Source organism: Oncorhynchus kisutch, linkage group LG14, assembly GCF_002021735.2.
Source record: "Oncorhynchus kisutch isolate 150728-3 linkage group LG14, Okis_V2, whole genome shotgun sequence".
Classification (NCBI taxonomy): domain Eukaryota; kingdom Metazoa; phylum Chordata; class Actinopteri; order Salmoniformes; family Salmonidae; genus Oncorhynchus; species Oncorhynchus kisutch.
In genome coordinates, this window is record NC_034187.2 from 56,999,551 (window position 1) to 57,015,479 (window position 15,929).

The 15,929-nt window shown below is 43.7% G+C and overlaps 1 protein-coding gene across 6 annotated transcripts in view; it reads right to left on the reverse strand.

Moving 5' to 3' along the window:
• Positions 1–133: 133 nt before the first annotated feature.
• The window catches only part of LOC109875836 (semaphorin-6D), a 131,259-nt gene continuing 115,463 nt past the window's right edge, over positions 134–15,929 (reverse strand). For 4 of the 6 annotated variants that reach the window (XM_031788621.1, XM_031788620.1, XM_031788623.1 and 1 more), the window contains 3 exons: positions 13,204–13,262; positions 11,531–11,584; positions 134–4,425 (listed from right to left, as the gene is read on the reverse strand). In XM_031788621.1, the coding sequence (XP_031644481.1) occupies positions 3,062–4,425; positions 11,531–11,584; positions 13,204–13,262 (1,477 nt within the window). In that variant the 3' untranslated portion in view covers positions 134–3,061. The remainder of the gene's footprint in view (positions 4,426–11,530; positions 11,585–13,203; positions 13,263–15,929) is intronic. The other 2 variants (XM_031788624.1, XM_020468255.2) reach the window with 1 other exon arrangement.

The following is a 15,929-nucleotide window of genomic DNA, read 5'->3' on the forward strand; positions in this document are numbered from 1 at the left end:
GATACCTGATACAAGGTCAGAATACACCGAGAGAAAAGGGCATAAAAAGGAATTACGTTCCAACTCAGGTTGGCTTGGTTTACGTACGACAGGTGCCACACAGTTGTATGACGTATTTGACACACATACAACATGCATTTGAAGATCATTTTATTAGATATCTTTAATTGTAGCGGACATACAGCTGTGTTTAATAGAATTCAGGACATCTGGGGCGAAGTCTACTTGTAAAAATAAATGAAATCACCATGGAGATGCAAGTGACTGCTGGTTTGCTATATTTACAAAAAGAGTAAACCTCATTGGTCAAGTGAGTGAGGGGTATGATACATTAATAAGATGTCAAATGAAATACATTTTAGATGTATGTCAGAGAGCATTCTTCTGAAGGGATTTTTTATAGCAATTGAAAACGCAAACATTGCATATAAACTCAATATTGGCATACAGTACTCAAACGTAACCAGTTTACATGAATCTATTCTAGCACCCAACTCAACTTTTTTTCTGTCAAAGTGGCCAGATGAGGGGATATAGATAACGTGGTTTTAGTGTTGTAGGCATTTTCATGACGTGTCTTGCAATTGACATTAGCATTGAATTATTTGATATTTCTGTTCAACTTGAGGCAGAGAAGGTGCCAGTACACACACTCAATCAACTCACTTGTTAACCTCAACGTAAAACAAAGTCTTGGTTCCTTGCACACACACACGCTGCAGGTGCTATTTCTCTATTTAAAGGAAAATTCTACCCCCAAACTAGCTTTTAGTATTCGTTTCATTTGTCCATTGTTGACATATGCAAACATTTTGGGACTGTCAGCAATCAAGTTAAGCTATAACTTTAAAAACACAGAAATACAGCCGTATGAACTTGATTGCTGACATGCAAAAAAATGTGGGGACTAGATCAACAATAGACTAATGAAACAAATACCAAAAGATAGTTTTTGGGTGGAATTTTCCTTTTACAGTAATAGCAAAGAAATAACTAAACCTATGGGCACTGTTAGCTCACTGTAGGCATCTTCAGACACCTACTTTATGTCCTACAATCCTGCGCTTCATTTGAATAGCATACTTGTTGGACCAGGCAATCATCAACCATCCAGCCCTTCTTGCAGCATTTTCATTTGCAAGTCCCTCAGCTAGCCTCTTTCGCCCCACACTTGGGGCTTATATTTAATCCGCAGTGCGAAAATTCTGCTTTACAGCGTGATTGAAATTTAAATGCAATATTCCCGCTTTAGCAGACACTGTATGTCGGCTCAATGGGAAATCACCTTAACAATTCTATCGGAATCTGTAATGCTTCAGCTTTACAGACTGAATAGAGCCCATATTAAATACAATTTCTTTGTAAAGCAGAGTTAATGCCTCAGCCTATGTCCATACCATTTCAAACATATTTGAGAGGTCTTTCAAAAACATGACACAGACCTAACATTGCTGATATACTTTCAGATCTACTCATCTTTTCCATCTAGCTCATTTGTCATTAAATATACAGTATATAAAGAAGCTTAAAATTCATGAAGAAAAAAAAAAAGACGAATGCCATTTTTAAAAACAGCTGTCAGTAGAAATAGAACCTCTGATATGGAGTCCGTGCAGGAGGACAGATTTGAAATGAATTTGTAATGACAACAGAACGATGGAGACAAAAACAGACTTTTTTCCCTTTTCCACACCACATTATTAAATAAGGCACACATTAACACATACAAATCAAAGTTTGGCTAGTATTATTCCACAGATGCCTTTATTTACAACAACATCCACAATGTTAATAGCAATATGGTAAACATAATTACTGACTTTATTACACAGTTATTAAGGGCTTGTCCATAAGAGGGCGCTATGTGCCCATGAGTGGTTTCTTGGGGCTCCGCTTTAAGACTTGACTTTTTAAATATAATTTTATAATGCCAATATAAGACATAGCCTGAATGATTGCACCTCAATGTGGAACCAATTCTCACTAAGTGTTAAGGATGAAACTAATTGTTTTCAAGGTTGCAGTGTACTGCATCCTCTTCTTGAATGACAATGACAGTCATATTGGGGGCTTGTTAAATTCCTCTGGAGTTATCGTAGCATTTATGTCCAAAAAGTAAGAATTCCAAATGCAGGGCAAGGATTCTCCTAACTCATCAGGCCCCGAGGCGGCCTTCTGTCACAGGCTAGCGGAGCCCCCATCCACCAGGGACAAACATAATAGTAACGCTATGATGCATGATGGGTCTATACTGACGCCATGTGTCTCGTTCCTCAGCATCATTCCACTAATACAGAATTAATAATTTTCCAAGCATTATCAAAGTGGTCATTTCTTATGGTATGCTGCAAGAAGTATAATACTTACCCTTATATCAAGGGGTACAGTTGATACTTAACTGCACAACGGTAAGTTATTGCTAAATCCCTCGTCGAGGGATGTATGTACCGAATGTGTGTACTGAGTGGGGCCTCCATGGTATCTCTGTCATAAGAGGGTTAAGAAATGGCTAGGAGTTGACCATCTCACCACAGTTAATGTAGCTGCTTCATGGTTCCGCCCTCTGATATCTTAACATGAAGAGCATATACATGTATACACACACGCATACAGTATACATACATTACAGGCAGGATGAGCACTGTTTGTGTTGTGAGGTGCTCTCATAAGTTGAGGCCTTGGGTCCAAGCTAAAGCAGGCATTGTTCACAGCTTTGGTGGCCGACTTGCGATCTGTCCTTTACATTGAGTTTTGGGCCCCTGTTACTTTATTCTTTGGCCTCAAACGAGGGTACAGATCCTCCAAGTCAATTCAATACTACCACATGTTCTATATGCTGTTAATCCATCACTGTCCTGTGATCAAGTAGCATTGCAATAATACCAATATGGTATAAGGACATTCATCAGGTGTGGAGGCTATTGTCGGCCGTCTCGTCAAAAGATATGCCAGTCCCGGTTGTTGCTCCCCCGAACCCCAATCACAGGGGAGTTGCCCTAACTCTGAGAGGAGAGCGGTTACATCGTCTGTCATTTTGGGGCCTCAGTCCGACTACAAGCTCTCAGTAGTTGTAATTGCCTTGCTCGTTTACGGGCGAAGTGGCGGGCAGGAAGAGGGGCTTGGGGGGTACCTGGGGCTTGAGGGAGGCCGTGCGGCGTACAATGGCGGCGCGGTGGAGGTGGGGTGGTTCGCTGTAGCTGTGCTGCCGTGTCAGGCAGGCACTAGGGATGAGTGGCCGGTGGGCTTCAAAGCCAACCCCACCCCCGCCGCCAGCACCACCACCTCCAGAGTTGATCCGGGTGAGCAGCTGGTGGGGTGGTGGCCCAACCCCGCCCTGTCTGAAGCTGTGCTGGCGCGGGACGGCCCCTCCGTTGCCCATCTTGATCATTAAATGCCTCTGGGAGTGGTGGCGAGTCACTGAGCTCCGCTCGGGGATGGACTGCTGCTGCAGCGGGGTGGCGCCAGCTGAGGAGGCGGCAGCAGCATCGGGGGGCACGTCCAGGCGGCGGGTCAGACTGTCCCTGGGCAGGGTGGAGGAGCTGTAGTACTGGGCCGACTCCGTCTCGGGGATCTGGGGCTGGGATCTGAAGCTGCTCTGGCTGTGACTGTGGTTATGGCTGGAGCTGGAGCTACCCGGCAGGGGAGCACACGGTGAGGTCAGCACAGTGATGCTGTGGCTGCCTGAAGCGCTGACCTCGTGGATGTGCTTGAGGAGCTCGTCCAGGGCCGCCACATCCACCACCGTCTGCGGGTAGCAGGAGGAGGACTGGGAGGCCGAAGCCCCCTTTGCACGCTCGTCGTTGGGGATCTTCCTCTCCTCGGGCAGGTGCCCGAGGGCTTGGCCGTTGGTCAGGCTGTGGGAGAAGGGGAACACCTGCTGGGTGACCCCCGAGCTGGACCTCGACGAACCCAGGCCGAAACCGGTGCCAGGCGGTGCCTTAGACTCCTTTGCGTTGTTGCAGTTCTGGTTCCTCTCCCACTGGTTCCGGAAGGCCTTCATGTTCTTGATCGGCAGCTCCGGGGTGGAGTCAGGGGTGGGTAGGCCTGAGAGGTTCTCCCCCTGGGAGAGGTTAAGGTCAGGGTCTCCCAGGGACATCCCGTGCCTGCCCGGAGTGTGCTCCTTCCCGTTGGGAACGAAGGAGCTGTACATCTTGGGCGTAGACACGTCCAGCTTCTCCTCTTTCGGCTGGCCGTCCAGCAGGCCATTTAGCTTGGCCAGGCTGCGCAGCGAGAGGGCGGGGTGGAGGGATGCCTCAGGGTCCTTGCCAAGCCGGTGGGCACGGCGGGCGTTGTGACTGCAGTAGCATGACACCAGGAAGCCGGAGAGGATGGCACCGAGGAAAAAGGCAACCAGGACGCAGGCGATCAGGAGGGTGTAGTGGACGCTGGGGCTGGACTTCTCCATGTCAGGGAGCCTTCGGACACCTAAAGGAGAAAAAGAAAGATAGTGAGGTCATGACTTAGCCCATATGAAAATAAAACCATTACCTTGTCAGATCCTGTCATGACATAAAAAGGATTTCACATTCAACAGTCCCCACTGTTGTGACTGTAACAGCCTTGACTCATGCTAAATCAGGTTCCATCCGTATCGCGGAAGACCCGCATTAAAATGTAAAGGTCATTTCCGATTGAGATGACGTAAGCAGCGTTACCGCGAATGCAGTCGATGCGAACGCGGGAAGAATGCCTTTACATTTAAATCGAGCTATAACGCGGAACGTCCCTCGATACGGATTGAATCCAGCCTCAAGTCAGTCCTTCTTCCCTCCGTCAAACACGGAGCACTATCCTGCCAAGTACTCTGCTGCCAACGTCTCAGGAGGCCGTGACAGACAAGCCTCCAGACAGTCTACTCGTTCATTATAGCAAACACCCAAATCAGCCCAGACTCTAAACACAGAGCACAAACAGCTTAGAAGACCCTGGGAAAGAAAGAGTTTATTTGAGTTCATACTTCACTGCAGGTGCACCTGGCTTCTCGCACTGGCCAAGATCAACACTTAGATATCCAGAAGCTTATCAGGGCTCAAACTGGCACACTGCAGCCAAGTATTGAGGCTCGGTTATGGGGAGGCTAAATGAGAACGGTGCCCTGGTATATCCAGCAGAGCAGCAGCTGGAGTTGGGTTTAGCCCAACAGAGGTAATGGTGTCTGTGTACTCTGGGGAGCTCCATTAAAATGTCATCAGAGGGATTAGGAGGAGTGGATGAACGTGCTGGACTGAGGTAACTAAAGGAAGCGTAGCTTGCTGCTTCCTGAGAAAGGTTCTGGTCAGTCACTTTTCATTCATTAAAAAGGTACCATGTAGGTTGATGGAATTTTGATTCCTTTGTATGAAAGAGTACTTGGCCCGTGTCCTTGCAAAATATCAACAGATTTCTATAACTGAAAGTTTGAGGCAGAACCATACATAATAATGATGTACTTTATGCTAAATTATACCGAAATAGAACACACACATCCACCCACCACTAATATCATCTGCCCCCGGTGAGCAGCAACATGTTCCGCTTGTTTTCACCTCATCATTCTCTTTTTTTCTCCAACATTAGTTAAAAATAGGATGGGGCGAGAGACACAGATATGGTAATTCGACTCAAACAAAGCGAATGTCTTTCTCTCGAAAGCCCTGTCGAGTAAAGGCCCTCCCATGTGGTTCTCATATAGACGCAGAAGTAGGTCACAGAGTTGCAGAAAGAGTGATGTTCCCAGAGGATTCCTTGCCTCTAATGGGAACCAAATGCATGGTAAGCCGCGGATTTCAGCACCGGTTTGAGATCCTGTGCTCCGAGCAATTATGATGGCACTGCCTGCCAACTAACTTTAGAGTAGCAATCAAGGGTTAAAACATAGGGCTCTGCGAAGTGAGTTATGACTTTTGTTGTTGTCAAAACAGTGCTGTATGCGTGCGGTACCTACCAACTCCAGTAAACAGATATTACAAGGGAAATGATTGGCCTGGATATGCTCCAGATACCATTCGACAACAAAGATAAATCAATATACTGTACAATATGTCTTCTGCTTGTCACTAACTCAGAGTACAAATGACTTCTATTAGAAACCAAGCTATCACAAAATCAAAGACATGATGCCATTTTATGACAATGATTCAGGGGAAAGAACAGAGGAAGAAATATTCAGGGACTGAATATGTAAGCAGGCACAGGGACTCCAGCACTGGCATTAGATTCCACTCATAGGCCGATGCATTGGCATTCACGCACTGCGAGACAAGGGCTGTTGACATTGCCTATGTTGCGGCACCCACTGTCCGTTGATAGTCTACCTTAAAGGTCACGAGCAGCTGACAGAAATGAGAAACTCTGTTACCTTAGGCCGAAGAGAGTGTGGTAGTGGTGGGTGATGGGTTAGGAGTGTGACGCAAACACACACACACACAGACTTGTGTTTTGAATTGATCTGAGACACTCTACAGAATAATAATCCGTGCATACTCCTTAAATTCCATTCAGCAACCAAATGTCTTGGCCATTAGCCAAGTTTGATAGATACACAGTCCCAAGTAACCTGCACTTTATTCAGCCTTTTATCACTGACCATAACAGTTATGTAAAGCATAGACTGGTTAATATTTCAACCAATCACAATGGACTGTTTGATGCTTCACTGCAGTGTTACTTCTGTTGGCAGGACAGCAATGCTACTGTATGTAAAGACAGATAATTACATGTTTATGAAGCATTCATCTTGGCGGGATTTTGACATGATATTGCACAAAGTGTAAGTATTATGGCTAGTGCTAATAAAGGGTGTGATCATCCCACTGTATTTGGCTTGAATGAACAGGACATATGCATATCTGCAGGGAGTGTGAGGTGTCCAGATTTCTCTGCTTAGTGCCAATGGATGCTAGACCAGGCCTCAGGACATGGCAGGATGTGCCTTTTGAAGGATTATGGAACTACCAGTGAGCAAAACATGCATCAGAATGTCTACCCTGCCTTGATGTGTTTTTGTGAACAAACACCCTCTGGCAGATACAGGTAACTGCCAAAATAATGGAAACACGTGAGTAAACGAGGGATACAAAGCACAGTATATTGAAAGCAGGTGCTTCTACACAGTTGTGGTTCCTGAGTTAATTAAGCAATTAACATCCCATCAGGCTTAGGGTCATGTATAAAAATACTAGGCAGGTCATTATTTTGGCTACCATGGCTATGCCCCCCCCATAGGATGACAATTTCCCCATCCACAAGGCACGATTAGTCACTGAATGGTTTGATGAGCATGAAAACTATGTAAACCATATGCCATGGCCGTCTCAGTCACCAAATCTCAATCCAACTGAACACTTAAGGGAGATTCTGGAGCGGCGCCTGAGACAGCGGTTTCCACCAGTATTAACAAAACACCAAATGATGGAATTTGGCATGGAAGAACGACACTTGTAGAATCTATGCCAAGGTGCATTGAAGCTGCTCCGGCTCGTGGTGACTCAACATCCTATTAAGACACTTGGTTGGTGTTTCCTTTATTTTGGCAGTTACCTGTATATACATATTGTTGTAGCCTATATTGCATACCTTGTGGTGTACATCCCAGTCAAAAGGTTCATAAACAGTAATTTAACAGTAGCACAGATAGAGATAATTCAGGCAGAGGAATAAACATTTAGCACTCGGTAGAAGTGGAGTGCCCAGTGAATGCTCTCTCCAGATAGTATTGTTTCGAGTGTTATTAAAACGGTGTATATGCACGTTGCCTTAACATATTTAAGGCATTTTGTCATTAGTGGTTGAGGGGAAAGGCATTATCACTAGAGCCTGCCAGGAAACATAATCGGAACAGTCAAACAGTTTGCATTGTATAATACGTTTCCTAGTTATATAACTAGAAAATAGTGCATTTTCACGTATCCAATTCAAATGGGGAGCATCTGGTATTTTCAGCAGGTCTTTAGGTTCAACAGAGCTCTACTTCAGGTTGCCAGTAATGTATTTCTGCCTGGGTTTATAGTCACACATTTATCTTCTGAACTTGGTTTTATGAGTACCCTTGAGCCAGGACAATTGGAACATTAGGTTTAAGTAATACAGAAAAATGCTGTATGCTGGAGAAGCTTGTGATTTGTTAAAATAATCCACATTTTAACAAGAGTATCGGGGAACCTCTTTAATAAATCTTCTATGAAGACAGATCTGTAAAGCCTTTTAGTGAGAATGCAGAAAATAGACAATGCAATAACTAAAGCTTTAGTGAAAGGTCATTATTTGCCATTCTTGTTTGTACAATATATATATATATATATATATATATATATATATTCCTGAAAAGGAAAATATTTTCAGTTAAAATCTCCACCATCCCATCATTAAAGTGAATTCACCCCCAGTCCGGCAAATCTCTGCTTCCGACCATGACACATTGCTGTTGGGTCTGTACAAAGCCTCGCCTATCTCTAGGATAGATGCCACTGGAATCATTGACTTTCCCATATGCACACCTCGCTTGACGGGCAGGAAATTCATTATCTTGTTTTGCCCGTTTCATGCGGAGCACCCTCATGGCTGTAATGGGGGCTGCCAAGTCTAACACGACAGCGCTTCCCTTCAGGATTGATGTTACCTTCATGAATGTGCCCGGGAAATAACTGCGTCAACAAGTAAAGCCACTAGGCACCCCCAAGAGAAGCTGAATACATGAACATCTGAGCATGATAAGCAGCTATAATGACTCACTCACTCTCAGGGGTTAATGGAGGTCTGTGTTGTTCTTAGTGGTGAGAAAAAGTATAGTCAGTCTGGTCTCAAAAGACCAATCTTCTCTTTGGCTGACAATCTGAACGTCAACACCAACCGGCGATTCAATCATTTCCCCAACCTTTTCATTTATTTACACATAGCCTTTTCAATACAGCGTAACACCTTCTACAGTATGATTCTCTCTGCCGTGGATTTCCACTAGGTGAAGACGTGTGTGTCGTGTGCGAGTGTTATTGATAGGGCCCCGGGCCCTGCGTGGTGTATACTGTTACAAGGTGATAATAAGCCATAGGAAATACACGTTAAGCTGTTGTAAAAGCAATTAGGATACGTGGACGTCCACATAACGCATGCACATGAGACAATCTGTTGTGATTTCTGCTACATCTCGGCCCCATAATTGCATACCACCACCCGAGCGGACGATCCACCGCCGAGTTCCTAAAGTTTTTTTAACGAGTTGAAGCACTTACAAATGGAGTGTCTCTGTGTTATCTTCCAAGCATTAAAAAGGGAAGGTCTATGGCATCGGTTACTGCCAAATAAGTCAAATTGCAGGTAATTCTGTTCCTTTTCACAGCGTTCGACTGCAAGACCTTTTCGAAGGCCTTATACGGGGCTCTTGTTCCTTTTAAAGACCTTGTCGAGCTTTCGGGACAAACCCCAAAGCCAATTTATGGACCGGACTGTCGGAGCCAGCTGGCAAAGCCAACAGAGATTTGTCCAATGTTCTACAGCCGCAGGACCAATCTCTTAGAACACTGCGGTCCACTTTGTTGAGTAATCATAGATGGGCACAAGGCCACTGTCATTTATTATATGAGCTGCAGTTCGATAACTAACTCTGCATTCACTATGTCCTATTGATGCACTGTATGTCTCTATATATATGTCTCTATTATGTATAAAGTATCCATTTTCGAAATAAAGCTAATATGAAACAACAAGTCAAAGATTTGGGCAGGATTCATCCTTATAACTTATGTAGGATAAATCTACATAAGAATCAAAGTCATAATCTATAAAATACTAGTGTCATGGAAAGTTGTCATATGATATTTCCATCCCCCGGCTTTAACTAGGATCTGTGAAGCATTGCCTTCATTAAATGGATTTGTTCCAATGTTTGTTTCAAAGGCATTCGGAAATGATAGTTACTATGTCCATTACCTGGCAAAATTTTGGCATGCTCCCTATGCCTGTTCAGTCACTGGAGTCCCGACGTTTCTGCGTAGTCATCAAGACCGTTTCAAGGTCTTTGGCATTGCCAGTGTTTCTAAGGGGTTTCAGTGACCTCCGCTATGTTCCCTGTGCTCGTGGAGGGCCACCTTGAACCCTGTGAGCTGCTGCATGATGGGATTGATTGCTAATGAGGCTGCGGAGGCGATACTGCCATGATTTTCCACACAGATTGAACCTGGGGGCTGGTTGAAAAGTTCACTCACTGGAATATGTTGTTCCGTCAACATGCCATCTGTGTTGACTTGATTGTACAGTTCATTGCAGCCACAAGATCCAAGGGGGAAATTTGCCCTAATATAAATGTGGTTTATATGTTACTTTTTAACTAAGCCACTATTCCCAATTTGAAACTAAATTGGCATTACCAAAATGGCAGTATCCAGTAGGAATTGGGCTCCAATTGAGAAATCACACCCCTGACATGGACCTTCACGCTTGGCTGGCCTGCGCCAGGAGGTTAATGCCCAACGTGCCTGTTGGCAGCTGAGGCTAGAGTCTCCATTAGCCTCTAATAGTGTCATTTACTCCATGGGTTCATCACAGTGAACGGCTAAGGCTGGGCTTATATTACATAATGAGGGTCTTCCCTGGTGTGAGGCTCGCTCTGTAATTAACAATTACGACGCTCAAGTATTATTAGGCCTACCTGAGGGGTTTATTGACTTGGGCATGCTCATTCATGAATTGTGAGATTAAAAGAACATCACCTATCGGTTACCCAAGGAGATCCATTTAATCTTGATCTCTTGGTTTAAAAAGTGTAACTGATCTTACTGTAACGGATTTCCTCCTCTTCGTCTGAGGAGGAGTAAGGATCGGACCAAAGCGCAGGGTGGTAAGTGTTCATGATGATTTTAATTAAAGAAAGCACTGAACACTGAATCAAAACAATAAACAAATGACGTGAATTTCCAAAACCCGAAACAGTACCGTGTGGCCCAAACACTCACACCGAAACAAACACCCACAAACCAAAAGTGAAACCCAGGCTACCTAAGTATGATTCTCAATCAGAGACAACTAACGACACCTGCCTCTGATTGAGAACCATACTAGGCCGAACACAAAAACCAATATAGAAAAACAAACATAGACTGCCCACCCCAACTCACGCCCTGACCATACTAAAACAAATAATACAATAACAGAACTATGGACAGAACGTGACACTTACTCATGAGCCTCCATTTCCAAAAGCAGCAACATATGTTTAATCTTCTCTACAACATGTGGAACTAGAGGAATGTTTGTAGCTCTTAATGAGTGAACTGAACCTGTTCAAAACAAACAATACTTTGAATTACAAGTAACCCAAAACCTATAATGGTATGGTCTCCAAGTCAAAAGGTTTAACAGACACCGAAAAGATTTGTCTATTCTTTCATTTTCAAGTTGTCTAGTGTGAAACCTTAAGTGAAACTACAAATTGCCAATAGATAATGCAAATTCATTGCATGCAACTTAAAAGTGTTTATGCTCAGTCATACTGCAATAAAATAATGTGGAACCCAACACAGGGAGAAAGGAGGGAGAAAGAGAAAAAATGGAAACTGACCGTAGGCTGAGTCTGCCGCGGGGTTCTGGTTTCGCTTGGTCGCCAGAACATCTGCTGATGGGAGCAAAACACAGCATTACTACCGAAATTACAATTACCACTCACAAAGACATAAGAAAACAAATGGGTTTTTATGGCGGCGTGACATGCAAGTAGGTTGGACTGCTCTGGATATTTCCAAACTGTGACCCAGTTGTGGGTTCAAGTGTCATAAAATACTTTTTAGATGTGCTGTTTTCTCCCCAACAATACTTTTCTCCTCATATTCTTGTAGTCGAGTAAAATTGTTGATATAACTTTCGTGTGTACCTTAAGAACATACTACTTCAATGTTAGCTGGCAGATTGACAGGCAGCAAATGAAACATTGTTACATCAATTAAATCCATAACAGAGCAAACAAAAGGGGAGAAGGTATTTGATATTACACCATGGAAGCCTGTGACATCCACTCTTTCATGTACAGTGCCTTCGGAAAGTATTTAGAGCCCTTGACTTTTTCCACATTTTGTTATGTTACAGGCTTATTCTTAAATAGATTTTTTTTATCCCCCTCAATCCCTACACAATACACCATAATGACAAGGCAAAAACAGGTTTTTAGACATTTTTGCAATTCTCCCCAAAGATGTTTGATCGGGTTCAAGTCCAGGCTCTGGTTGGGCCACTCATGAACATTCAGAGACTTGTCCTGAAGCCACTCCTGCGTTGTCTTGGCTGTGTTTTCATCGAGAATCTCTCGGTACTTTGGTCTGTTCATCTTTCCCTCGATTCTGACTAATCTCCCAGCCGCTGCAGCTGAAAAACAACCCCACAGCATGATGCTGCCACCACCATGCTTCACCGTAGGGATGGTGCCAGGTTTCCTCCAGACGTAACGCTTGGCATTCAGGCCAAAGAGTTCAATCTTGGTTTCATCAGACCAGAGAATCTTGTTTCTCATGGACTGAGAGTACTTTTGGCAAACTCCAAGCGGACTGTCATGTGCCTTTTACTGAGGAGTGGCTTCTGTCTGGCAACCATACCATAAAGGCCTGATTGGGAGTGCTGGAGAGATGTTTGTCCTTCTGGAAGGTTCTCCTATCTCCATAGAGGAACTACAGAGCTCTGTCAGAGTGACCATCGGGTTCTTGATCACTTAACTGACCATGGCCCTTCTCCCCCGATTACTCAGTTTGGCCGGGAGGCCAGCTCTAGGAAGAGTCTTGGTGGTTCCAAAGACCACTGTGTTCTTGGGGACCTTCAATGCTGCATACATTTTTCTTCCCAGATCTGTGCCAACACAATCCCGTCTCTGAGCTCTACGGACAAATCCTTCAACCTCATGGCTTGGTTTTTGCTCTGACATGCACTGTGGAGCTTATATAGACAGGTGTGTGCCTTTCCAAGTCAATCATATGTTTTTTTATTTGTAATAAATTTGCAGAACTTTCTAAAACCCCTTTTTCGCTTTTTCATTATGGGGTATTGTGTGTAGATTGATGAGGACTTAAAAAAAAAAATCATTTTTAGAATAAGGCTGTAACGTAAAAAAAAATGTGGAAAAAGGGAAGGGGTCTGAATTCTTTCTGAATGCATTGTACTTCCATGAAGGAATATACCCTTTTTTTTACAGGGCTTAAATTTAGATGATTGGCCTGTTGCTACTGTATGGGGAAGTTGATGATCGCTCACCAAGGCAGTTCTCAGGGTACAGTGAGTGGTCTCCCTCGATATCCTGCTCAAAGCCAGCCCTGGAGAGAGCAAAAGAGAAAGAGTAAAAAATAAAGGCTCATCACCTGTTTTCCTCTTTGCTGACACAAGCAACCACCTACCCAACTGTAATTGGGACTTGTCATTTAAAAATATATATATTTCACCTTTATTTAACCAGGTAGGCCAGTTGACAACAAGTTCTCATTTACAACTGCGACGTGGCCAAGATCGAGAAAAACAGTGCGACACAAACAACACAGAGTTACACATGGGATAAACAAAAGTACAGTCAATAACTCAATAGAAAAGTATATATACAGAGTGTGCAAATGTAGTGAGATTCGGGAGGTAAGGCAATAAACAGGCCACAGTGAATTAATAATTACAATTCAGCAATTAAACACTGGAGTGATGGATGTGCAGAAGATGAATGTGCAAGTAGAGATGCTGGGGTGCAAAGGAGCGAAAACAAAATAACATGGGGATGAGGTAGTTGGGTGGGCTATTTACAGATGGGCTATGTACAGCTGCAATTTAGCAATTTCTGACAATTAATCATAGTAAAAATTCCCTGTCTTAGGTCAGTTAGGATCAATACTTTATTTTAAGAATGTGAAATGTCAGAATAATAGTAGAAAGAATGATTTATTTCTGCTTTTATTTCTTTCATCACATTCACAGTGGGTCAGAAGTTTACATACACTCAATTAGTATTTGGTAGCATTGCCTTTAAATTGTTTAACTTGGGTCAAATATTTCAGGGAGCCTTCCACAAGCTTCCCATAATAAGTTGGGTTGAATTTTGGCCAGGTCAGGGCTTTGTGATGGCGACTCCAATACCTTGACTTTGTTGTCTTTAAGCCATTTTGCCACAACTTTGGAAGTATGCTTGGGGTCATTTTCCATTTGGAAGACCCATTTGCGACAAAGCTTTAAGTTCCTGACTGATGTCTAGAGATGTTGCTTGAATATATCCACATAATTTTCCTGTCTCATAATGCCATCTAATTTGTGAAGTGCACCATTGCCTCTAGCAGCAAAGCACCCCCACAACATGATGCTGCCACCCCCATGCTTCACGGTTGGGATGGTGTTCTTTGGTTTGCAAGCCTCCCCCTTTTTTATCCAAACATAACGATGGTCATTATGGCCAAACAGTTCTATTTTTGTTTCATCAGACCAGAGGACATTTCTCCAAAAAGTATGATATTTGTCCCCATGTACAGTTGCAAACCGTAGTCTGGCTTTTTTATGGCGGTGGTGGAGCAGTGGCTTCTTGCTGAGCGGCCTTTCAGGTTATTTTAATGTAATTTTTTATTTCACCTTTATTTAACCAGGTAGGCTAGTTGAGAACAAGTTCTCATTTGCAACTGCGACCTGGCCAAGATAAAGCATAGCAGTGTGAACAGACAACAACACAGAGTTACACATGGAGTAAACAATAAACAAGTCAATAACATAGTAGAAAAAAAGAATCTATACACATTGTGTGCAAAAGGCATGAGGAGGTAGGCAATAAATAGGCCATATGAATGAATAATTACAATTTAGCAGATTAACACTGGAGTGATAAATGATCAGATGAACATGTGCAGGTAGAGATACTGGTGTGCAAAAGAGCAGAAAAGGTAGGTAGGTAAATTAGATGAAAAAGATGAGGTAGGTAAATTGGGTGGGCTATATACCGATGGACTATGTACAGCTGCAGCGATCGGTTAGCTGCTCAGATAGCAGAAGTTTAAAGTTGGTGAGGGAGATAAGTCTCCAACTTCAGAGATTTTTGCAATTTGTTCCAGTCACAGGCAGCAGAGAACTGGAAGGAAAGGCGGCCAAATGAGGTTTTGGCTTTAGGGATGATCAGTGAGATACACCTGCTGGAGCATGTGCTACGGGTGGGTGTTGCCATCGTGACCAGTGAACTGAGATAAGGCGGATCTTTACCTAGCATAGACTTGTAGATGACCTGGAGCCAGTGGGTCTGGCGACGAACATGTAGCGAGGGCCAGCCGACTAGAGCATACAGGTCGCAGTGGTGGGTGGTATAAGGTGCTTTAGTAACAAAACTGATGGCACTGTGATAGACTACATCCAATTTGCTGAGTAGAGTGTTGGAGGCTATTTTGTAAATTACATCACCGAAGTCAAGGATAGGTAGGATAGCCAGTTTTACGAGGGTATGTTTGGCAGCATGAGTGAAGGATGCTTTGTTGCGAAAAAGGAAGACAATTCTAGATTTAATTTTGGATTGGAGATGCTTAATGTGAGTCTGGAAGGAGAGTTTACAGTCTAACTAGACACCTAGGTATTTGTAGTTCTGACATATTCTAAGTCAGAACCGTCCAGAGTAGTGATGCTGGACGGTCGGGCGGGTGTGGGCAGCGACCAGTTGAAGAACATGCATTTAATTTAACTTGCATTTAAGAGCAGTTGGAGGCCATGGAAGGAGTGTTGTATGGCATTGAAGCTCGTTTGGAGGTTTGTTAACACATTGTCCAAAGATGGGCCAGAAGTATACAGAAAGGTGTCGTCTGCGTAAAGGTGGATCAGAGAATCATTGAACCCTGTGGCACCCCCATAGAGACTACCAGAGGTCCGGACAACAGGCCCTCTGATTTGACACACTGAACACTGTCTGAAGTGTAGTTGGTGAACCAGGTGAGGCAGTCATTTGAGAAACCAAGGCTGTTGAGTCTGCAGATAAGAAT